A 25170-nucleotide genomic window follows, 5' to 3' on the forward strand; every position below is an offset into this window, starting at 1 on the left:
TTTCATATATTTCAAAATAGTAACACATTTATAGCTATAAATTTATTGTATTTCAAAATATTGACACATTCATAGCTATATATATTTTATATATCAAAATATTGACACATTTATAAGTATAAATTTTATATATTTCAAAATAGTAACACATTAGTAGCTATAAAATAAATATATTTCCAAATATTAATGCATTTTTAGCTAGAAATTTAATATATTTCAAAATATTGACACATTTATAGCTAGGAATTTTATATATTTCTCAATTTTGGCCTATTTTTACCCACAAATCCCTATTGTTGCCGTTAACTGTTTTTATAGCGATTTCTGCCCGGTTTTACCGGCAGCGCTCGAGGCTCATCTGGCCACGCCCCCTCCCAGTGGCCACGCCCCCAAAGCCACGCCCTCGGGGAATCCCCTCTCGGCCCCCCGCCGTGACGTCAGCGCGCTCTGCGTCACGTCCGGCGGCGCACCCGGAAGTGGCGTGGGGCCCGTTGCCATGGGGCGGCCCGGGAGGTGAAGTTGGGGGAGAGGTGGGGGGGGGAGGGAACAACGGGAATGGGAACGGGAATGGAATGGGATCGGGAATGGGGACGGGAACAGGAATGGAATGGGATCGGGAATGGGGACGGGGACGGGAATGGAAATGGGGATGGGGATGGGAACGGGATCCGGGGCGGGACTGGGGAATGGGAATGAGAATGGGAATGGGAAAGGGAGTGGGAATGGAATGGGAACGGGAATGAAAATGGGTTCGATAATGGGACCGGGAATAGGAATGGGATTGGGGTCGGGACTGGGAATGGGATCGGGAACGGGACCAGGATCGCCGCGGGGTTCGGGGGGAGCCGAGCCGAGCTGAGCCCTGCGGGATGGTGGCGGCCGTGGGGAGCTGCACCAGTTCCGCTCCGTGGCCCTTCTCCATCCCTTCCTCGTCCTTGCCTCCATTCCATTCTCTCATCCCTTTCCCTCACCCTGTTCTCTCCATCCCGATCCCCCCCGAGCATTCCGTGATCCCGTTCTCTCATCCTGTTTCCCTCATCCCATTCACCCATCCCGTTATTCCCTCACCCCGTTGTTTCCTCACCCCTGTTGTTCCCCATCCCGTTGTTTGCTCCATCCGGATCCCTCCATCCCATTCCCCCATCCCGTTATTCCCCCATCCCATTCCCTCACCCCGTTATTCCCTCACCCCGTTATTCCCTCACCCCGTTGTTTCCTCACCCCGTTGTTCCCCGTCCCGTTGTTTGCTCCATCCGGATCCCTCCATCCCATTCCCTCACCCCGTTGTTCCCCATCCCGGAGTTCTCTGACCCCTCCGGCTCCGCTCCGTGGCTCGGGATGTCCCCTGGGGCGGGGAGGGAGGGCCGGCCCCGGCTGCGTCCCCGGGCTGAATTCCCGCATTTCCTTGGCTCTTTGGGAGTTCTGCTGGTGCTTGGGGTCCCGGAATCCCGGGATGCTTTGGCTGGGAAGGATCTGAAACAGGACCTGAAACAGGACCTGAAATCCCATCGAGCCCCAAGCCCGGCACCTCCCAGGATCCAGGGGCAGCCCCAGCTCCTCTGGGAATCCCAGCCCAGCCCGAGGGCATTCAGAACTTCCATCCCCCCTGGATCCCTGTTTTCCTTTGGGTTCCTCAATTCCTTACCCGGGGAAGGGAAGGGAGGGGAAGGGAAGGGAAGGGAAGGGAAGGGAAGGGAAGGGAAGGGAAGGGAAGGGAAGGGAAGGGAAGGGAAGGGAAGGGAAGGGAAGGGAAGGGAATCAGCTCCCTCAGGGCTGTCCCAGGGAATCAGCTGCCTTGCTTTCCCCTCAGGAGCAGAGCAGGGATGGCCCAGGGGAGCTCAGATGTTCCTGGTCCCTCCGAGGTCACCGGCTGAGGCTCCACAGCTCCTGCTGCTGCCCCATCCCACAATGGGCAGGTAAGGATCCCAGAGGAACTGTGGGATAACCTGGAAAGGCTTTGGAGGGAAGGACAAGGAACCAAATCAGGAATTCCAGCATGGGAATGGTGTCCTGAGCCCTCCCAATCCACAGCAGAACCCTGGATTTGGTTGGGTGGGGTTGGAAGGGCCCTTCAGGATCATCCCACCCCTGCCATGGCAGGGACAGCTCCCCCTGTCCCAGATTGCTCCAGCCTGGCCTTGGGCACTGCCAGGGATCCAGGGGCAGCCACAGCTCCCTGGGAATTCCATCCCAGCCCTCCTCACCCTCCCAGGCAGGAATTCCTTCCCAGTCTCCCATCCATCCCTGCCCTGTGGCACTGGGAGCCACTCCCCGTGTCCCATCCCTCCATCCTTTGTCCCTTTCCAGCTCTCTTGGAGCCCCTTCAGGCCATGGGGAACTGACCTGAGCTTCTAAAAGATTTCTCCAGGATCATCCCCAGATTTCCATTCCCTGAATCCCAAGCCAGGCTTTTCCCTCCTTCCTGCCTCTAATTTTCCTGAAATTTCGAAAGAAAGCCGGGAGATAAAAAGGAGCTGCAGCTCCAAACCCAGCAAATCCCATGGGATCCTTCCATCCTCCTCAGCTCCAAACCCAGCAAATCCCATGGGATCCTTCCATCCTTCTCAGCCCCAAACCCACAAATCCCATGGGATCCTTCCATCCTCCTCAGCCCCAAACCCACAAATCCCATGGGATCCTTCCATCCTCCTCAGCCCCAAACCCACAAATCCCAAGGGATCCTTCCATCCTCCTCAGCCCCAAACCCACAAATCCCATGGGATCCTTCCATCCTCCTCAGCCCCAAAGCCATCCCATGGGATCCTTCCATCCTCCTCAGCCCCAAACCCACAAATCCCATGGGATCCTTCCATCCTCCTCAGCCCCACACCCACAAATCCCATGGGATCCTTCCATCCTCCTCAGCCCCACACCCACAAATCCCATGGGATCCTTCCATCCTCCTCAGCCTCAAACCCAACAAATCCCAAGGGATCCTTCCATCCTCCTCAGCTTCAAACCCACAAATCCCAAGGGATCCTTCCATCCTCCTCAGTCCCAAACCCAGCAAATCCCAAGGGATCCTTCCATCCTCCTCAGCCCGAAACCCACAAATCCCAAGGGATCCTTCCATCCTCCTCAGCCCAAACCCACAAATCCCAAGGGATCCTTCCATCCTCCTCAGCCCCAACCCAGCAAATCCCAAGGGATCCTTCCATCCTCCTCAGCCCCAACCCAGCAAATCCCAAGGGATCCTTCCATCCTCCTCAGCCCCAAAGCCACAAATCCCAAGGGATCCTTCCATCCTCCTCAGTCCCAACCCAGCAAATCCCATGGGATCCTTCCATCCTCCTCAGCCCCAAACCCACAAATCCCAAGGGATCCTTCCATCCTCCTCAGCCTCAAACCCACAAATCCCAAGGGATCCTTCCATCCTCCTCAGCCCCAAAGCCACAAATCCCAAGGGATCCTTCCATCCTCCTCAGCCCCAAAGCCAGGAAATCCCATGGGATCCTTCCATCCTCCTCAGCCTCAAACCCACAAATCCCATGGGATCCTTCCATCCTCCTCAGCCTCAAACCCAGCAAATCCCATGGGATCCTTCCACCTTCCTCAGCCCCAAACCCACAAATCCCAAGGGATCCTTCCATCCTCCTCAGCCCCAACCCACAAATCCCAAGGGATCCTTCCATCCTCCTCAGCCCCAACCCACAAATCCCATGGGATCCTTCCATCCTCCTCAGCCTGAAACCCAGCAAATCCCAAGGGATCCTTCCATCCTCCTCAGCCCCAAACCCACAAATCCCATGGGATCCTTCCATCCTCCTCAGCCCCAACCCAGCAAATCCCATGGGATCCTTCCATCCTCCTCAGCCCCAAACCCACAAATCCCAAGGGATCCTTCCATCCTCCTCAGCCCCACACCCACAAATCCCAAGGGATCCTTCCATCCTCCTCAGCCCCACACCCAGCAAATCCCATGGGATCCTTCCATCCTCCTCAGCCTCAAACCCACAAATCCCATGGGATCCTTCCATCCTCCTCAGCCCCACACCCAGCAAATCCCAAGGGATCCTTCCATCCTCCTCAGCCCCAACCCAGCAAATCCCAAGGGATCCTTCCATCCTCCTCAGCCCCACACCCACAAATCCCATGGGATCCTTCCATCCTCCTCAGCCCCACACCCACAAATCCCATGGGATCCTTCCATCCTCCTCAGCCCCAACCCAGCAAATCCCAAGGGATCCTTCCATCCTCCTCAGCCCCAAAGCCACAAATCCCAAGGGATCCTTCCATCCTCCTCAGCCCCACACCCACAAATCCCAAGGGATCCTTCCATCCTCCTCAGCCCCAAAGCCACAAATCCCATGGGATCCTTCCATCCTCCTCAGTCCTTCCATCCTCCTCAGCCTCAAACCCACAAATCCCAAGGGATCCTTCCATCCTCCTCAGCCCCACACCCACAAATCCCAAGGGATCCTTCCATCCTCCTCAGCCCCACACCCACAAATCCCATGGGATCCTTCCATCCTCCTCAGTCCTTCCATTCTCCTCAGCCTCACTCCCAGGCACTCCCACTCCTCAGAATCCCATCCCAGCCCCTCCCCACCTCCCAGGCAGGATTTTTTCCCTCTTTTAGCACCAAATCCATCCCTCAATCCACTCGTTTCTCCCATGCCGTTCCAGGATCAGCATCTCGTGCCTGCTCCCGGCCTCGTGGCACTTCAGCCTCTCTCCCGTGGGCTGTCCCCGCGTCCTGAACGCGTCCCTGCGGCAGCTGCTGCTCCTGGGGGCGGCCGCGGCCGCGGCGGCGCTGCTGCTCTGCTCCCTGCTGGTGGTGCGGGGCAAGCACCGCGACGGGAAATTGCACAGGTGAGAGGGGAGGGAATCCATGGAAAACAGGGAATGGGAATGGGGAAATGCTGCTCTGCTCCCTGCTGGTGGTGCGGGGGAAGCACAGGGACAGCGAGAGATTCCACGGGTGAGAGAGAGAGCAGGGAATCCTTGGGAATGGGGAAATGGAGCCTGGGGGAATGGGGGAATGCTGCTCTGCTCCCTGCTGGTGGTGCGGGGGAAGCACCGGGATGGGAAATTCCACAGGTGAGAGGGGAAGGAATCCATGGAAAACAGGGAATGGGAATGGGGAAACGCTGCTCTGCTCCCTGCTGGTGGTATGGGACAGGAACCGGGAAGGGAGATTCCAGAGGTGAGAGAGAGGGAATCCATGGAAAACTGGGAATGGAGCTCTGGGGGAAAGGAGAAATGCTGCTCTGCTGCTGGTCCGCAGCAAACACTGCACCTGGGACGGGAAATTGCACAGGTGAGAGGGGAGGGAATCCATGGAAAACAGGGAATGGGGAATGGGGGAATGGGGAAATGCTGCTCTGCTCCCTGCTGGTGGTGCGGGGCAAGCACCGCGATGGGAGATTGCACAGGTGAGAGAGAGAGCAGGGAATCCATGGAAAACAGGGAATGGGAATGGGGGAATGGAGCCTGGGGGAATGGGGAAATGCTGCTCTGCTCCTTGCTGGTGGTATGGGGCAGGAACTGGGACAGAGGAGATTCCACAGGTGAGAGAGAGAGCAGGGAATCCATGGAAAACAGGGAATGGGGAAATGCTGCTCTGCTCCCTGCTGGTGGTGCGGGGCAAGCACCGCGATGGGAAATTGCACAGGTGAGAGGGAGAGAGTAGGGAATCCTTGGAAAACAGGGAATGGGAATGGGGAAACGCTGCTCTGCTCCCTGCTGGTGGTGCGGGGGAAGCACCAGGATGGGAAATTCCAGAGGTGAGAGGGCAGGGAATCCATGGAAAACAGGGAATGGGAATGGGGGAATGGGGAAACGCTGCTCTGCTCCCTGCTGGTGGTGCGGGGCAAGCACCGCGATGGGAAATTGCACAGGTGAGAGAGAGAGCGGGGAATCCATGGAAAACAGGGAATGCGAATGGGGGAATGCTGCTCTGCTCCTGGGACGGGAAATTCCACAGGTGAGAGGGAGAGAATTCCATGGAAATGGAGGGAATCCTTGGGAATGGGGAAATGCTGCTCTGCTCCCTGCTGGTGGCGCAGGGCAGGCACCGCGATGGGAAATTGCACAGGTGAGAGAGAGGGAATCCATGGAAAACAGGGAATGGGAATGGGGAAATGCTGCTCTGCTCCCTGCTGGTGGTGCAGGGCAAGCACCGGGACGGGAAATTCCGCAGGTGAGAGGGAGAGAATTCCATGTAAAACAGGGAATGGGGAAACGCTGCTCTGCTCCCTGCTGGTGGTGCGGGGCAGGCACCGGGACAGAGGAGATTCCAGAGGTGAGAAGGGAAGGAATCCATGGAAAACAGGGAATGGGAATGGGGGAATGCTGCTCTGCTCCGGGGCAGGAACTGGGATGCAAAATTCCACAGGTGAGAGAGAGGGAATCCATGGAAAACAGGGAATGGAACTCTGGGGGAATGGGGGAATGCTGCTCTGCTGCTGGTCCGCGGCAAGCACTGAGCCTGGGACGGGAAATTCCACAGGTGAGAGGGGAAGGAATCCATGGAAAACAGGGAATGGGGAATGGGGAAACGCTGCTCTGCTCCCTGCTGGTGGTATGGGACAGGAAATTCCACAGGTGAGAGGGAGAGAATTCCATGGAAATGGAGGGAATCCTTGGGAATGGGGAAATGCTGCTCTGCTCCCTGCTGGTGGTGCGGGGGAAGCACAGGGACAGCGAGAGATTCCACAGGTGAGAGGGCAGGGAATCCATGGAAAACAGAGAAGTGGAGTCTGGGGGAGTGGGGGAATGCTGCTCTGCTGCTGGTCCACGGCAAGCACCGCACCTGGGACGGGAAATTCCACAGGTGAGAGGGGAAGGAATCCATGGAAAACAAGGAAATGGGGAATGGGGGAATGGGGAAACGCTGCTCTGCTCCCTGCTGGTGGTGCGGGGCAGGAGCCGGGATGGGAGATTCCAGAGGTGAGAGAGTAGGGAATCCATGGAAAACAGGGAATGGGAATGGGGAAACGCTGCTCTGCTCCCTGCTGGTGATCCAGGATGGGAAATTCCACAGGTGAGAGGAGGGAATTCCATGTAAAACGGGGAAATGGAGCTCTGGGGGAAAGGGGAAACACTGCTCTGCTCCCTGCTCCTGATCTGCCCAAGCACTGCACCTGGGGCAGCGGGAGATTCCAGAGGTGAGAGGGCCCAGAATTCCACGGGAAACAGGGAATGGGGAAAGGCTGCTCTGCTCCTGATCCACAGGAAAACCAAGCCTGGGATGGGAGATTCCACAGGTGAGAGGGGAGGGAATCCATGGGAATGGAAATGGAGCTTTGGGGGAAAGGGGAAAGGCTGTTCTGCTCCCTGCTCCTGATTCCAGCAAGTACAGCTGAGTGTGGGATGGGGGATTCCACAGTTGAGGGGAGGGAATTCCGGGAAAAGAGGGAAAGATTTCAATGGAAAACAGGAAGTGGAGCCTGGGGGAATGGAGGAAGGAATTCTGTGGGAAGCAGGGAGTGGAACCTGTAGGAAGGAGGAACAGTCCCAGGTGTGTCCTGGCTCCTGATCTGCAGCAAGTATGGCCTAGCCTGGCATGAGAGATTGCAGAGAGGGAATTGCATGGGAAAAGAGGGAAAGAATTCCCTGGAAAAGAATGAAATGGAGCTTTTGAGGAAAGGGGAAACGCTGCTCTGCTCCTGATGCACAGCAAGTCCAGCCCTGGGCCAGGAGCTTCCACAGGAGCTTGGCTCTCATTCCCAAGGTTGTTTATTTGCTCTCATCTGTTCCATTCTGTCTCTGCCCTGGTGTGATCTGTCCAGCAGGTCGGGTTGTGGCACAGTCCCTGCCCTTGGGGTGCTGTTGGTTTTTATACCAAGAACTACCTGTGCTTTATTTACAATAATTTTCCAGTACCCATCACCTGTGTTAGACAGTCTGTCTGTACTCTAAACCAATCCAAAATCCAATCACAGCAGAGGATGGAGGACAAGAAGAAGAAAAAGGAGAAAGGCTGGACATGCCCAGATTCCTCCATTTTACCTCTTGAACCCCCATTCTAAAACCCCCAAAATTCTCCATTTTCACCCTGTGACGAATTCACTCTCATTCTACTCAAACCCTTGTGGCTTGGAACTCCTCACCCAAAGCTGGGAATTGTTTCCATGGGCTGAAATCAAAGGCTCAGGGGTTTGTGACTCTGTGCCAAGGTCTCTGTGTCCCCTCAGGGTCCTGAGCCCTCCAGGGCAGCCAGAGGAATCTCCTGGGTTCTGACACACGGGGAGCAGAATTCCCTGCAGCAATTCCCTGCAGCAGTTCCCATTTTGCCCATTCTAAAACCCCCAAAATTCTCCATTTTCACCCAGTGCCAAATTCACTGTCATTCTACTCAAACCCTTGTGGCTTGTAACTCCTCACACAAAGTTGGGAATTGTTTCCTTGGGCTAAATCAAAGGCTCAGGTGTTTGTGACTCCGTGCCAAGGTCTCTGAGCCCTCCAGGGCATCCAGAGGAATTTTCTGGGTTCTGACACACGGGGAGCAGAATTCCCTGCAGCAATTCCCATTTTGCCCATTCTAAAACCCCCAAAATTCTCCATTTTCACCCTGTGACAAATTCACTCTCATTCTACTCAAACCCTTGTGGCTTGGAACTCCTCACCTCTCCTTCCCAAAGTTGGGAATTGTTTCCATGGGCTGAAATCAAAGGCTCAGGTGTTTGTGACTCTGTGCCATGGTCTCTGAGCCCTCCAGGGCATCCAGAGGAATTTTCTGGGTTCTGACACACAGGGAGCAGAATTCCCTGCAGCAATTCCCTGCAGCAGTTCCCATTTTGCCCATTCTAAAACCCCCAAAATTCTCCATTTTCACCCTGTGACGAATTCACTCTCATTCTACTCAAACCCTTGTGGCTTGGAACTCCTCACCCAAAGTTGGGAATTGTTTCCATGGGCTGAAATCAAAGGCTCAGGTGTTTGTGACTCTGTGCCAAGGTCTCTGAGCCCTCCAGGGCATCCAGAGGAATTTTCTGGGTTCTGACACACGGGGAGCAGAATTCCCTGCAGCAATTCCCTGCAGCAGTTCCCATTTTGCCCAGGTACCTGGCCAGGGTGAGGGACACGGAGGCCACGGACACCGGGAACCCCAACCTGAGCTACGGCATCGTGGTTGACTGCGGCAGCAGCGGCTCCCGGGTGTTCGTGTACTGCTGGCCCCGGCACAACGGCAACCCCAAGGACCTGCTGGACATCCAGCAGATGAGGGACAGCTCCAGGAAACCCGTGGTGATGAAAATCAAACCAGGTATGGGCACAAATGTGGAATTTCTCCATGATTTTCTCTCCTAACTCTGATTCCTGCGCTCCAAAGGGGCAGGATAAGGGAAATTTCCGGCATGGAACAACTCCGGGTTTCTTTGGAGTTGGTTTGCAGGAGTTTAAGTCTGGAGTGGGGCAGGAGGGAGAGGTTTGTCCATGGGACAGGAACAGGAAAAGGTGGTATTGATATATAGTACGAATAGTATACTATACTATATACATATATATATATAATATATATAGCATATATAATAGTATGCTGTATATATAGTATATAGTATATAATAGTATAATATATATTATATGCTATAGTATGTATATAATATATGAATATTATGATTAGTATGCTATACATACTATATATATATCATATAATATATGAATATACTGTTCTTTAGTATAATCTAGTATAGCATAATATGATATGATGTACAATATGATATTATATGATATTATATATAATGTGATATATAACATGATATAATATAGGGTAGTATAATGTAATGTAATGTAATGTAGTATAATATAATATAATATATATACTGTATACTATAGTATATATAATGGTATAATATATATTATATACTATAGTATTTATATAATATATAATAGTATACTGTACACTGTTTATACTATATATAATGTATGAATAGTACACTATTCTTTAGTATAGTTTACTGTAGCATTCTATAATATAATGTAACATAACAGTTTTTACTATTATCTTTTTAGCATTCTGTAAGTATCCTTTCTGTAGATAGTATATAGTATGAATTGTATACTATATATATATTATGTTGTAGGTAGTATATAGTATGAATTGTATACTATATATATATTATATATATATAATATTCTATAATAGTATGGTGTATATACTATATACAGCAGACTATTATGGGATATATTATATATATATATGACTATTATGTTATTATATTATAATATATGATATATATGAATATTATGTATTATATACATATAATATATGAATATTATTATTAGTGTGCTATATATACTGTATATATATAATATAATACATGAATATACTGTTCTTTAGTATAATCTAGTATAGCATAATATGATATGATATACAATATGATATTAGATGATATTATATATAATGTGATATATAATGTGATATAATACAGGGTAGTATAATGTAATGTAATGTGATATGATGTGATATGATATAATATAATATAATATAATATAATATACTATAATATAATATAAATGTAATATAATATGATGTAATATAGTGTAATATATCATAATAATGAATCAGCCTTCTGAGAGCATGGCTCAGATTCCTCATTCCTCCCTTCCTCGTGGCTCCCCACAATCCCAGCCCGTTTCCCCGGCAGTGCTGCAGCTGCAGCCGTTGCTCTCCCCCTGTGCTGTGCAGGAATTTCGGAGTTTGCCGGCTCTCCCGACAAGGTCAGCGATTACATCTCGCCCCTGCTGAGCTTCGCTGCCGCGCACGTGCCGCGCTCCAAGCACAGGGAGACTCCTCTGTACATCCTGTGCACGGCGGGCATGCGGGTCCTGCCCGAGAGGTGAGCGATCCCTGCTTGGCGTTTTGGGAATTCCAGCTGCGTCCCAGCCGTGCTTCCTGCGCTGCAGAGTGGCTGGATAGAGGATATTTCCCTGTTGTGGGCGTGGAACAGCTCCAGGGTGTTTTGGGATTTGGTTTGCAGGAGTGTGGGTCACAAATGGGGCAGAAGGGAGAGGATTTTCCATGGGACAGCAACAGGAAACTCATTGTGATGAAAATCAAACCAGGTACTGGGAGAAACGTGGAATTTGAAAATCTCCATTTCTTCTCCTAACTCTGCTTCCTGCGCTCCAGAGTGGCTGGATAAAGGATATTTCCGTGTTGAGAGTGTGGAACAACTCCAGGATTTTTAGGGGTTGGTTTGCAGGAGTTTGAATGTGGAATGGGGCAGGAGGGAAAAGATTTTCCATGGCACAGCAACAGGAAACTCATTGTGATGAAAATCAAGCCAGGTACTGGGAGAAACGTGGATTTCTCCATTGTCTCCTCTCCTAACTCTGCTTCCTGCACTGAAACGTGGCTGGATAAAGGATATTTCCATGCTGTGAGTGTGGAACAACTCCAGGGCTTTTTGGGATTGGTTTGCAGGAGTTTAAATGTGGAATGGGGCAGGAGAGAGAGGATTTTCCATGGGACAGCAGCAGGATGAGGTGGTGATGAAAATCAGTTGAGGTACTGGGAAAAGCATGGAATTTCTCCATGATTTCATCTCCTAACTCTGCTTCCTGCACTGAAACGTGGCTGGATAGAGGATATTTCCATGTTGTGGGCGTGGAACAGCTCCAGGGTGTTTTGGGATTGGTTTGCAGGAGTTGAAGTCTGGAATGGGGCAGGAGAGAGAGGATTTTCCATGGGACAGCAACAGGAAATTCATTGTGATGAAAATCAAGCCAGGTACTGGGAAAAGTCAGCTCCGTGTGGAAATTCCTCCATGGTTTCTTCTCCTAACTCTGCGCTCCAGAGTGGCTGGATAAAGGATATTTCCCTGTTGTGGGTGTGGAACAGCTCCAGGGGATTTTTGGGATTGGTTTGCAGGAGTTTAAGTCTGGAATGGGGCAGGAGAGAGAGGATTTTCTATGGCACAGCAACAGGAAACTCATTGTGATGAAAATCAAGCCAGGTACTGGGAGAAATGTGGAATTTCTCCATGATTTCCTCTCCTGACTTTGCTTCCTGCACTTCAAAGTGGCTGGATAAGGGAAATTTCCAGGTGGAAGAGCTGCAGGTTTCTTTGGGGTTGGTTTGCAGGAGTTTGAGTCCCAAATGGGGCAGGAGAGAGAGGATTTTCCATGGGACAGCAACAGGAAACTCATTGTGATGAAAATCAAGCCAGGGACTGGGAGAAACGTGGAATTTGAAAATCTCCATTTCTTCTCCTAACTCTGCTTCCTGCACTCCAGAGTGGCTGGATAAAGGATATTTCCCTGTTGTGAGTGTGGAACAACTCCAGGGTGTTTTGGGATTGGTTTGCAGGAGTTTGAATGTGGAATGGGGCAGGAGAGAGAGGATTTTCCATGGGACAGCAACAGGATGAGGTGGTGATGAAAATCAGTTGAGGTACTGGGAAAAGCATGGAATTTCTCCATGATTTCATCTCCTAACTCTGCTTCCTGCACTCCAGAGTGGCTGGATAAAGGATATTTGCATGCTGTGAGTGTGGAACAACTCCAGGGCTTTTTGGGATTTGGTTTGCAGGGAATTTTTAAGACTGAAATGGGGCAGGAGGGAGAGGATTCATGAGAAAGGATGAGAATCAGTCTTGGGGAAAGTACTGGGAAAGGTATTGGGAAAAGTCAGCTCCGTGTGGAAATTCCTCCATGGTTTCCTCTCCTAACTCTGCACTCCAGAGTGGCTGGATAAAGGATATTTCCCTGTTGTGGGTGTGGAACAGCTCCAGGTTTCTTTGGGATTGGTTTGCAGGAGTTTAAGTCTGGAATGGGGCAGGAGGGAAAAGATTTTCCATGGGACAGCAACAGGAAACTCATTGTGATGCAAATCAAACCAGGTACTGGGAAAAACGTGGAATTTCTCCATTATCTCCTCTCCTAACTTTGCTTCCTGCACTCCAGAGTGGCTGGATAAAGGATATTTCCATGCTGTGAGTGATGAAGAGCTCCAGGATTTTTTGGGGTTGGTTTGCAGGAGTTTAAATGTGGAATGGGGCAGGAGGGAGAGGATTTTCCATGGGACAGCAACAGGAAACTCATTGTGATGAAAATCAAGCCAGGTACTGGGAGAAACATGGAATTTCTCCATTATCTCCTCTCCTAACTCTGCTTCCTGCACTCCAGAGTGGCTGGATAAAGGATATTTCCAGCATGGAACAGCTCCAGGTTTCTTTGGGATTGGTTTGCAGGAGTTTAAGTCTGGAATGGGGCAGGAGAGAGAGGATTTTCCATGGGACAGCAACAGGAAAAGGTGGTGATCAAAGTCAAACAAGGTGCTCGCAAAACTATGGAATTTCTCCATGATTTCCTCTCCAAACTGTGCTTCCTGCACTTCAAAGTGGCTGGATAAGGGAAATTTCCAGGTGGAAGAGCTGCAGGTTTCTTTGGGATTGGTTTGCAGGAGTTTGAGTCCCAAATGGGGCAGGAGAGAGAGGATTTTCCATGGGACAGCAACAGGAAACTCATTGTGATGAAAATCAAGCCAGGTACTGGGAAAAACATGGAATTTGAAAATCTCCATGATTTCCTCTCCTAACTTTGCTTCCTGCACTGAAACGTGGCTGGATAAAGGATATTTCCATGCTGTGGGTGTGGAAGAACTCCAGGGTGTTTTGGGATTGGTTTGCAGGACTGTAAGTCACAAATGGGGTAGGAGAGAGAAGATTTTCCATAGGAAAGAAACAGGAAACTCATTGTGATGAAAATCAATCCAGATACTGGGAAAAGTCAGCTCTGTGTAGGAATTCCTCCATGGTTTCTTCTCCTAACTCTGCGCTCCATGAGTGGCTGGATAAAGGATATTTCCATGCTGTGAGTGTGGAACAGCTCCAGGGTGTTTTGGGATTGGTTTGCAGGAGTTTAAATGTGGAATGGGGCAGGAGAGAGAGGATTTTCCATGGGACAGCAACAGGATGAGGTGGTGATGAAAATCAGTTGAGGTACTGGGAAAAGCATGGAATTTCTCCATGATTTCATCTCCTAACTCTGCTTCCTGCACTCCAGAGTGGCTGGATAAAGGATATTTCCATGTTGTGAGTGTGGAAGAACTCCAGGGTGTTTTGGGATTGGTTTGCAGGAGTTTAAGTCTGGAATGGGGCAGGAGGGAGAGGATTTTCCATGGGACAGCAGCAGGATGAGGTGGTGATGAAAATCAGTTGAGGTACTGAGAAAAGCATGGAATTTCTCCATGATTTCATCTCCTAACTTTGCTTCCTGCACTGAAACGTGGCTGGATAAAGGATATTTCCATGTTGTGAGTGTGGAACAACTCCAGAGGATTTTTAGGATTGGTTTGCAGGAGTTGAAGTCTGGAATGGGGCAGGAGGGAGAGGATTTTCCATGGCACAGCAACAGGAAACTCATTGTGATGAAAATCAAGCCAGGGACTGGGAAAAACATGGAATTTCTCCATTATCTCCTCTCCTAACTCTGCTTCCTGCACTCCAGAGTGGCTGGATAGAGGATATTTCCATGTTGTGAGTGTGGAACAACTCCAGGGGATTTTTAGGATTGGTTTGCAGGAGTTTAAATGTGGAATGGGGCAGGAGAGAAAAGATTTTCCATGGGAAAGATGCAGGAAACCCGTGGTGATGAAAATCAAACCAGGTACTGGGAAAAACATGGAATTTCTCCATGATTTCATCTCCTGACTTTGCTTCCTGCACTCCAGAGTGGCTGGATAAAGGATATTTCCCTGTTCTGAGTGTGGAACAGCTCTGGGGTGTTTTGGGGTTGGTTTGCAGGAGTGTGGGTCACAAATGGGGCAGGAGAGAGAGGATTTTCCATGGGACAGCAACAGGAAATTCATTGTGGTGAAAATCAAACCAGGTACTGGGAGAAAAGTGGAATTTGAAAATCTCCATTTCCTCTTCTAACTCTGCTTCCTGCACTTCAAAGTGGCTGGATAAAGGATATTTCCCTGTTCTGAGTGTGGAACCACTCCAGGGCGTTTTGGGATTTGGTTTGCAGGGAATTTTTAAGACTGGAATGGGGCAGGAGGGAGAGGATTCATGGGACAGGATGAGAATCAATCTTGGGAAAAGTACTGGGGAAGGTATTGGGAAAAGTCAGCTCCGTGTGGGAATTCCTCCATGGTTTCCTCTCCTAACTCTGCACTCCAGAGTGGCTGGATAAAGGATATTTCCAGCATGGAAGAGCTGCAGGTTTCTTTGGGATTGGTTTGCAGGAGTTGAAGTCTGGAATGGGGCAGGAGGGAAAAGATTTTCCATGGGAAAGATGCAGGAAATTCATTGTGATGAAAATCAAGCCAGGTACTGGGAGAAACGTGGAATTTCTCCATTGTCTCCTCTCCTAACTCTGCTTCCTGCACTCCAGAGTGGCTGGGTAAAGGATATTTCCCTGTTCTGAGTGTGGAACAACTCCAGAGCTTTTTGGGATTTGGTTTGCAGGGAATTTTTAAGACTGGAATGGGGCAGGAGGGAGAGAATCCATGGGACAGGATGAGAATCAGCCCTGGGAAAGGTATTGGGAAAAATCAGCTCCGTGTGGGAATTCCTCCATGGTTTCCTCTCCTAACTCTGCACTCCAGAGTGGCTGGATAGAGGATATTTCCCTGTTGTGAGTGTGGAAGAACTCCAGGGTGTTTTGGGATTGGTTTACAGGAGTTTAAATGTGGAATGGGGCAGGAGAGAGAGGATTTTCCATGGCGCAGCAACAGGAAAAGGTGGTGATCTAAGTCGAACAAGGTGCTGGCACAAACTTGGAATTTCTCCATGATTTCCTCTCCAAACTGTGCTTCCTGCACTTGAAAGTGGCTGGATAAGGGAAATTTCCAGGTGGAAGAGCTGCAGGTTTCTTTGGGATTGGTTTGCAGGAGTGTAAGTCACAAATGGGGCAGGAGGGAAAAGATTTTCCATGGGAAAGATGCAGGAAACCCGTGGTGATGAAAATCAAGCCAGGTACAGGGAGAAACATGGAATTTCTCCATTGTCTCCTCTCCTGACTCTGCTTCCTGCACTCCAAAATGGCTGGATAAAGGATATTTCCCTGTTGTGAGTGTGGAACAGCTCCAGGTTTCTTTGGGATTGGTTTGCAGGAGTTTGAGTCACAAATGGGGCAGGAGGGAGAGGATTTTCCATGGGACAGCAGCAGGAAACTCATTGTGATGCAAATCAAGCCAGGTGCTGGGAAAAACATGGAATTTCTCCATGATTTCATCTCCTAACTCTGCTTCCTGCACTCCAGAGGGTCTGGATCAAGGATATTTCCAGCTTGCACAGCTCCAGGTTTTTTGGGATTGCTTTAATCGGATTTTTGGTGGAATTTGCAGCCAGCAGAAAGCCATCCTGGAGGATCTGCTGACCGACATCCCCGTGCACTTCGATTTCCTCTTCTCTGACTCCCACGCTGAGGTGATTTCTGGCAAGCAGGAAGGTGGGTGAGCCTTGGGAGAGGGTCTGGGGAATATTTGGGATTTCCAAGAGATGATTTGGGGTATTTTGAAATTATTTTTTCAAATCCTGCTTTGCTTGAGAGCCTTTATTCGTCAGGAAAAGAATATTTCTTTGTTGTTCTGGAATATTCCTTTGTTCCTCTGGCCTGATGATGGGCCAGATATTTGCTGATTATCCCTGAAAATTTACTGGATTTCAATCTGGAAAATATTTAGGATTTCTTCTAATAGAACTGAATCTGGAAAATATTTAGGAATTCCTCTAATGCAGTTGAATCTGGAAAATATTTGGGATATCCAAGGGAAGATTTGGGGTGTTTTTGTTGCTTTTTCAAATCCTGATTGGCCAAATGTTTGCTGATTATCCCTGAAAATTTAATGGAATTGAATCTGGAAAATATTTAGAATTTCCAGGGGATGATTTGGGGTATTTTTATTGGTTTTTCAAATCCTGCCTTGCTTGAGAGCCTTTGTTCCTCAGGAGCTCTGGAGTCCCTGAGTGGCCAAATCTTTGCTGATTATCCCTGAAAATTTACAATTTACTGGAATTCAATGTGGAAAATATTTAGGATTTCTTCTAGTGGAACTGAATCTGGAAAATATTTGGGATTTCCAAGGGATTATTTGGGGTATTTTTATTGGTTTTTCAAATTCTGCTTTGCTTGAGAGCCTTCATTCCTCAGGAAAAGAATATTTCTTTGTTCTTCTGGAATATTCCTTTGTTCCTCTGGCCTCATGATGGGCCAGATATTTCCTGATTATCCCTGAAAATTTACTGGAATTCAGTCTGGAAAATATTTAGGATTTCTTCTAATAGAACTGAATCTGGAAAATATTTAGGATTTCCTCTAATGCAGTTGAATCTGGAAAATATTTGGGATTTCCAAGGGAATACTTGGGGTGTTTTTGTTGCTTTTTCAAATCCTGATTGGCCAAATCTTTGCTGATTCTCCCTGAAAATTTACTGGCACTGAATCCATTTCCTGTGGAGGGAGGGGAAGGATAAATCCCAACATTCCTGATGGAAGGAGCTTTCAGGATGAGATGATTTAAAAGCAGAGATATTTTGGTTTGATCACCAGAACCTTAAAATCCCTTTAAAATTTCATTTCCTTCAGTTCTTTCCTGGATTTTGCACATCAAAGTGGTTTTAATTCATGCAGCCAGGAATTTTATCAGGAATCCCTGATGGAATTGATGATTTCCCAGGAATGATTCTCAGCCATTAATGATTTCCCAGGAATGTTTAACTTCTACAATTTATAAAATAAAAAGGAGCATTAACAGAGCTGAACTCATCCAGAAAAAACAAAAAAAAAAAAGGAAATGAAAATGTTTCAATCTGCTTTCAAGTCCATCATCCAGCTGTTCCTGGAATTCCAGATGTGTTCCATTTCCTCCTGCAGGAGTCTATGCATGGATTGGGATCAACTTTGTCCTTGGGAGATTCGAGCACACGGACGATGGTGAGGATCTGAGGGGGGGCAATTCCAGATGTTGGGGTGGGAATTGCACTTCCAGATGTTGGGAGGCAATTCCAGCCATGGGAGTTGCACATCCAGATGTTGGGAAGCAGTTCAAGCCATGGGAATTGAATTTCCAGATGTTGGGCAGCAATTCCACCCATGGGAGTTGAATTTCCAGATGTTGGGATGTATTTCCATCCAGATGTTGGGATACAATTCCAGCCAGATGTTGGGAAGCAATTCCAGCCATAGGAGTTGCACTTCCAGATGTTGGAATCCAATTGCAGCCATGGCAGTTGCGTTTCCAGATGTTGGGATGCAATTCCACCCATGGGAATTTAACTTCCAAGTGTTGGGATGCAGTTCCAGCCAGATGTTGGGAAGCAGTTCCAGCCATGGGAGTTGCATTTCCAGATGTTGGGATGCAATTCCAGCCATGGGAGTTGCACTTCCAGATGTTGGGAAACAGTTCCAGCCATGGGAATTGAATTTCCAGATGTTGGGATACAATTCCAGCCTTAGGAATTGCACTTCCAGATGTTGAGATGCGGTTCCAGCCATGGGAATTGCATTGCCAGATGTTGGGATGCAATTCCAGCCAGATGTTGGGAAGCAATTCCACCCATGGGAGTTGAATTTCCAGATGTTGGGATACAATTCCAGCCAGATGTTGGGATGCAATTCCAGCCATGGGAGTTGAATTTCCAGATGTTGGGCAGCAGTTCCAGCCAGATGTTGGCAGCTGCTGCAGGGTTGGGTTGGCTCCACTCCCGCCTGGAGCTTTGGCAGCCGCCAGCAGCAGCTCCTGGGGGCCCTCCCTGGCTGATCCCCAGGAGTTTTCCCAGTTTCCCACTGATTTTTCCCTTTTTTCCCCATGGATTTTTCCCATTTTCCCATTGATTTTTCCCTTTTTTCCCCATGGATTTTTCCCATTTTCCCATTGACTTTTCCCATTTTTCCCAGAGGATGAGGCCGTGGTGGAGGTGCAGGTCCCAGGCAGTGATCACAGGGATTTTTAACCTATTTCCCATGAATTTTCCCCATTTTTCCCAGAGGACGAGACCGTGGTGGAGGTGCAGGTCCCAGGCCAGAAGTGCAGGGATTTTTCCCAGTTCCCCACTGATTTTTCCCATTTATTTTTCCCTGTTTCCCATTGATTTTTCCCAGAGGATGAGGCCGTGGTGGAGGTGCAGGTCTAGGGCAGTGATCACAGGGATTTTTCCCCATTTCTCATTGATTTTTCCCTGTATCCCATTGACTTTTCCCATTTTTTCCCAGAGGACGAGGCCGTAGTGGAGGTGCAGGTCCCAGGCAGTGAGCGCAGGGATTTTTAACCTATTTCCCGTGAATTTTCCCCGTTTTTCCCAGAGGACGAGGCCGTGGTGGAGGTCCCTGGCAGCGAGCACCACGATCCCATTTTCCGCAAGAGAACCGTGGGGATCCTGGACATGGGCGGCGTCTCCACGCAGATCGCCTACGAGGTGCCCCAGAGTGTAAGCCCTGCCCTGCCCCGCCCTGCCCCGCCCTGCCCCGCCCTGCCCCGCCCTGCCCTGCCCTGCCCTGCCCCGCCCTGCCCCGCCCTGCCCTGCCCCGCCCTGCCCCGCCCATCCCTGCCCCGCCCTGCCCTGCCCCGCCCAGCCCTGCCCCGCCCAGCCCTGCCCCGCCCATCCCTGCCCCGCCCATCCCTGCCCCGCCCCGCCCTGCCCCGCCCTGCCCCGCCCTGCCCCGCCCCGCCCTGCCCCGCCCTGCCCTGCCCTGCCCTGCCCTGCCCCGCCCCGCCCCGCCCTGCCCCGCCCTGCCCCGCCCTGCCCCGCCCTGCCCCGCCCTGCCCTGCCCCGCCCTGCCCCGCCCTGCCCTGCCCCGCCCTGCCCTGCTCTGCCCCGCCCTGCCCCGCCCCGCCCTGCCCTGCCCCGCCCTGCCCTGCCCCGCCCTGCCCAGCCCTGCCCTGCCCCGCCCTGCCCAGCCCTGCCCTGCCCCGCCCTGCCCTGCCCCGCCCTGCCCAGCCCTGCCCAGCCCTGCCCTGCCCCGCCCTGCCCTGCCCCGCCCCGCCCTGCCCCGCCCCGCCCTGCCCCGCCCCGCCCTGCCCAGCCCTGCCCTGCCCTGCCCCGCCCTGCCCAGCCCCGCCCCGCCCTGCCCCGCCCTGCCCAGCCCCGCCCTGCCCTGCCCCGCCCTGCCCTGCCCTGCCCTGCCCCGCCCTGCCCTGCCCTGCCCCGCCCTGCCCCGCCCTGCCCCGCCCTGCCCCGCCCTGCCCTGCCCTGCCCCGCCCCGCCCTGCCCAGCCCTGCCCCACCCCGCCCTGCCCCGCCCTGCCCTGCCCTGCCCTGCCCTGCCCTGCCTCCCCCTCCAGGGCTCAGTTCAGCTCCTTTGGAGATCTTCAAGGTCTTCTCCACGATGTGGAAGAGATGGGGGAAATTTGAGCTGTCCAAGACGTCCAAAAAACTCATTTTTGGATCAGGGCCATCCCAGTGATCCCTGATTTTGCCATTGGATTGATGATTTTTATGATCTTCAAGATATTTTCCAAGCAGAACACCTCCATAATCCTGTGGGAATATCCTTTATCCAGAGTGCAGGAAGCACAGACTGGAAAGCATGAAAGAAATGGGTGAAATTAGAGGTGTCCAAGACATCCCAAAAATTGCTTTCAGGATCCAAACCATCCCAATGATTCCTGATTTTGCTGTTGGATTGATGATCTTCAAGATCTTCCAGATCATTTCCAACCAATAACCTCCACAATCCTGTGGGAATATCCATTATCCAGAGTGCAGGAAGCACAGACAGGAAAGCACTAAAGAAATGGGTGAAATTAATGGTGTCCAAGACATCCCAAAAATTGCTTTTAGGATCTGAACCATCCCAATGATTCCTGATTTTGTTGTTGGATTGATGATCTCCAAGATCTTCAAGGTCTTTTCCAACCGGAACACCTCCATGATGCTGTGGGAATATCCATTATCCAGAACACAGGACACATAGACAGGAGAGGAAAGCACTAAAGAGTTGGGTGAAATTAGAGGTGTCCAAGCATCCCAAAAAATTCATTTTAGGATCAGGACCATCCCAATGATTCCTGATTTCAGTGTTGGATTGATGATCTTCAAGATCTTCCAGATCTTTTCCAACCAATAACCTCCACAATCCTGTGGGAATATCCATTATCCAGAGTGCAGGAAGCAGAGACAGGAGAAGAAAGCCCTATAGAAATGGGTGATGGGTGAACTTAAAGATGTCCAAGACATACAAAAAATTAATTTTCGCCTCAGAACCGTCCAAATGATTCCTGATTTTGCTGCTGCAGGAGGAGGTGGCCAAGAGCCTGCTGGCCGAGGTGAACCTGGGCTGTGACGCGCACCAGACGGAGCACGTGTACCGCGTGTACGTGGCCACCTTCCTGGGCTTCGGCGGCAACGCCGCGCGCCGGCGCTACGAGGAGAGCCTGTTCTCCAGCAGCCTGCTCAGGAACAGGTACAGACCCATGGCAGGGACAGCCTGGAGCTGCCTGGGGTCCTGGGAAGGTGGGAGTGAGCCTGGGTGTTGTGTGGGAAGGGAAAATCTGGGAGGTGGAGAGGGATTCCCCTCAGGAGTTGGAGTATTGGGTCAAACTGAAGTTAAGGTTGGATTTTGGGAAGGAATTCCCAATATGAGGGTGGTGAAAGGGATGGAATGGAATTCCCAGAGCAGCTCCATCCCTGGAAGTGTCTAATGTCAGCTTGGAGCAGTCTGGGGTTATGGTCCTGGAAAGGTGGGAATGATCCTGGGCATTGTGGGAAGTGGAGAGGGATTCCTCCTCAGGACTTGGAGTCAGCTGAAAAAATGGAAATTTAGGTTGGATTTCAGGAAGGAATTTCCAATATGAGGGTGGTGAAGGGGATGGAATGGAATTCCCAGAGCAGCTGTGGCTGCTCCATCCCTGGGAGTGTCCAAGGTCAGCTTGGAGCAGTCTGGGGTCATGGTCCTGGAAAGATGGGAATGATCCTGGATGTTGTGTGGAGAGATCATGGCACTTCCAGTGTGGGAAGGGAAAATCTGGGAGGTGGAGAGGGATTCCTGCTCAGGAGTTGGAGCATTGGGTCAAACTGAAGTTAAGGTTGGATTTCAGGAAGGAATTCCCAATATGAGGGTGGTGAAAGACTGGGATGGAATTCCCAGAGAAGCTGTGGCTGCTCCATCCCTGGGAGTGTCCAAGGCCAACTGAGCTCTCTCTGTCCCCCAGGCTGCTGGGCAGGCAGGCTGGGCCGGGCTGATCTCTGTCTTTGTGCCAGGCTGAGCTGGGCCTTGCTGAGCTGGGCCTGGCTGATCTCTCTCCCTCTAAGGCAGGCTGGGCTGAACTGAGCCAGGCTTTGTTGATCTCTCTCCCCAGGCAGGCTGGGCTGAGCTGGGCCTGGCTGATCTCTGTCTCTGTCCCAAGCAGGCTGGGCTGAGCCAAGCTTTGCTGAGCCAGGCTTTGCTGATCTCTCCCCAGGCAAAGCCCTCAGGCTCCCATGCCAGACATGTGCCTGCCACGGGACGCGCAGGACGAGCTGTGGCACTGGGCTGAGCTGAGCCAGGCCTTGCTGAGCCAGGCTTTGGTGATCCAGACTTTGGTGATCCAGGCTTTGCTGAGCCAGGCTTTGCTGATCTCTCCTCAGGCAGAGCCCTCAGGCCCCCGTCCCAGACCCGTGCCTGCCGTGGGATGTGCAGGATGAGCTGCGGCACCGGGCTGAGCTGAGCCAGGCCTTGCCGATCCAGGCCTAGCTGAGCCAGGCTTTGCTGATCCAGGCCTAGCTGATCCAGGCCTTGCTGAGCCAGGCTTTGCCGAGCCAGGCCTAGCTGAGCCAGGCTTTGCCACTCTCTGCCCAGGCAGGCTGGACTGAGCCCTCAGTCCCCCATCCCGGAGCCGTGCCTGCCGCGGGACACGCAGGACGAGCTGCGGCACCAGGCTGAGCTGAGCCAGGCCTTGCCGATCCAGGCCTAGCTGAGCCAGGCTTTGCTGATCCAGGCCTAGCTGAGCCAGGCCTTGCCGATCCAGGCCTAGCTGAGCCAGGCCTTGCCGATCCAGGCCTAGCTGAGCCAGGCCTTGCCGATCCAGGCCTAGCTGAGCCAGGCTTTGCTGATCCAGGCCTAGCTGAGCCAGGCTTTGCCGATCCAGGCCTAGCTGAGCCAGGCTTTGCCGATCCAGGCCTAGCTGAGCCAGGCCTTGCCGATCCAGGCCTAGCTGAGCCAGGCCTTGCTGATCCAGGCCTTGCCAATCCAGGCCTAGCTGAGCCAGGCTTTGCTGATCCAGGCCTAGCTGAGCCAGGCTTTGCCGATCCAGGCCTAGCTGAGCCAGGCCTTGCTGATCCAGGCCTTGCCAATCCAGGCCTAGCTGAGCCAGGCTTTGCTGATCCAGGCCTAGCTGAGCCAGGCCTTGCCGATCTCTCCCCAGGCAGAGCCCTCAGGCCCCCATCCCGGACCCGTGCCTGCCGCGGGACGCGCAGGACGAGCTGCGGCACCGGGGGCTGCGGCTGCAGCTGCGCGGCACCGGCGACTTCCAGCTGTGCCGGGAGCGGCTGCGGCCACTGCTGAACCGAACCAACGGCACCGGGAGCTCCCTGAACGGCGTCTCACAGCCCCCCCTGCACCTGCAGAGCAGCGAGTTCTACGGCTTCTCCGAGTTCTACTACTGCACCGAGGACGTGCTGCGCATGGGCGGCGACTACAGCGCGGCGCGGTTCACCAAGGCTGCACAGGTGGGGAAACGGGGGCAGGGCTGGCTCAGAATGGCTCCCGTGAGGGATTGAGTCCCACAGGCCTGCAGGAAAACGTTGCCTTAAGAGATCCCACATCCATAAATTCAGCAGAGCTGCACAGGTGGGGAAACGGGGGCAGGTTTGACTCAGAATGGCTCCCATGAGGGATTGATTCTTTAAGTTCTGCAGAAAAACATTGCCTTAAGAGATCCTAAATTCATAAATTCACTGAAGCTGCACAGGTGGGGAAACAGGATCAGGGCTGACTCAGAACAGCTCCCATGAGGGATTGATTCCCACAGTCCTGCAGGAAAACTCTTCCTTAAGAGATCTCGCGTTCATAAATTGACTGAAGCTGCACTGGTGGGGAAATGGGATCAAGTCTGACTCAGAACAGCTTCCAGGAGGGATTGATCCCCAAAGTCCTGCAGGAAAGCTCTTCCTTAAGAGACTCTAAATGGATAAATTCACCAAAGCTGCACAGGTGGGGAAACGGGGGCAGGGCTGACTCAGAACAGCTTCCATGAGGGATTGAGTCCCACAGTCCTGCAGGAAAACATTGCTTCAAGAGATCCCACATTCATAAATTCACTGAAGCTGCACAGGTGTAAGAAAGGGGATCAGTTCGTAACTTAGAACATATCTCCATAAGGATTTTATTCCCAAAGTCCTGCAGAAAAACTCTTCTTAAGAGATCCCAAATTCATAAATTCACCAAAGTTTCACAGGTGAAAAAGGGGATCAATTCCTAATTTAGAACATCCACAAGAATTTTATTCCCAAACTCCTGCAGGAAATCTCTTCCTTAGGTGATCCTAAATTCACTAAAGCTGCACAGGTGAAAAAATGGGGATAAATTCCTAATTTAGAACATCTCTTCATAAGGGTTTCATTCCCTAAGTCCTGCAGAATAACATTGTTTTAAGAGATCCTGAATTTCTAAATTCACTGAAGCTGCACAGGTGAAAGAAAAAAGATCAATTCCTTCATTTAAGACATCTCTCCATAAGGATTTTATTCCCAAAGCCCTGCAGCAAAACATTGCCTTAAGAGATCCCAAACTCATAAATTCACTAAAGTTTCACAGATGAACAGAGGGCTCAATTCCTAATTTAGAACATCTCTCCGTAAGGATTTTGTTTATAAGGTCCTGCAGCAGAACTTTTCCTTAAGAGATCTCAAATTCCTTATGAAATCACAAATTCCATAAGAATTCCTAAATTCGCTAAAGCTGCAGAGATGAAAAAAAGGGATCAGTTTAACATTCATTCCACCCCAAATTCCAAGAGTCTAATTCCATCTCAAATTCCAAGAGTTGAACTTTAATTCCATCCCAAAATTCCAAGTGTAGATCAAAATATTCCCATTAAATTTGAGATCCTGGATATTCCAAGAGTTTAACACAATTCCACCCCAAATTCCAAATGTGGGTCAAAATCTTCCCACAAAATTTGGGGTTTTCCTTCTGGATATTCCCAGAGAGTTTAACATAATTTCCACTGCAAATTCCAAGAGTTGAACTTTAATTCTACCCCAAATTCCAAATGTGGATTAAAATATTCCCATTAAATTTGGGATCCTGGATAATCCCAGAGAGCTGAACATTAATTCCACCCCAAATTCCAAAAGTT

At 50.9% G+C, this 25170-nt stretch overlaps 1 protein-coding gene across 6 annotated transcripts in view; it reads left to right on the forward strand.

Annotated features, from left to right (window-relative positions):
• Positions 1 to 368: 368 nt before the first annotated feature.
• The window catches only part of ENTPD4 (ectonucleoside triphosphate diphosphohydrolase 4), a 32489-nt gene continuing 7687 nt past the window's right edge, over positions 369 to 25170 (forward strand). Inside the window, exons 1-10 of one of the 6 annotated variants that reach the window (XM_074559076.1) lie at positions 369 to 513; positions 1811 to 1916; positions 4627 to 4812; positions 9006 to 9211; positions 10577 to 10784; positions 16241 to 16344; positions 17770 to 17829; positions 19198 to 19322; positions 21130 to 21296; positions 23236 to 23539. In XM_074559076.1, the coding sequence (XP_074415177.1) occupies positions 1843 to 1916; positions 4627 to 4812; positions 9006 to 9211; positions 10577 to 10784; positions 16241 to 16344; positions 17770 to 17829; positions 19198 to 19322; positions 21130 to 21296; positions 23236 to 23539 (1434 nt within the window). In that variant the 5' untranslated portion in view covers positions 369 to 513; positions 1811 to 1842. Of the gene's footprint in view, positions 514 to 1810; positions 1917 to 4626; positions 4813 to 5310; positions 5376 to 5583; positions 5727 to 5963; positions 6038 to 9005; positions 9212 to 10576; positions 10785 to 16240; positions 16345 to 17769; positions 17830 to 19197; positions 19323 to 21129; positions 21297 to 23235; positions 23540 to 25170 lie in introns of those variants that run through there. The other 5 variants (XM_074559077.1, XM_074559078.1, XM_074559081.1 and 2 more) reach the window with 5 other exon arrangements.

This window comes from Zonotrichia albicollis, chromosome 26 (assembly GCF_047830755.1).
Source record: "Zonotrichia albicollis isolate bZonAlb1 chromosome 26, bZonAlb1.hap1, whole genome shotgun sequence".
Taxonomy (NCBI): domain Eukaryota; kingdom Metazoa; phylum Chordata; class Aves; order Passeriformes; family Passerellidae; genus Zonotrichia; species Zonotrichia albicollis.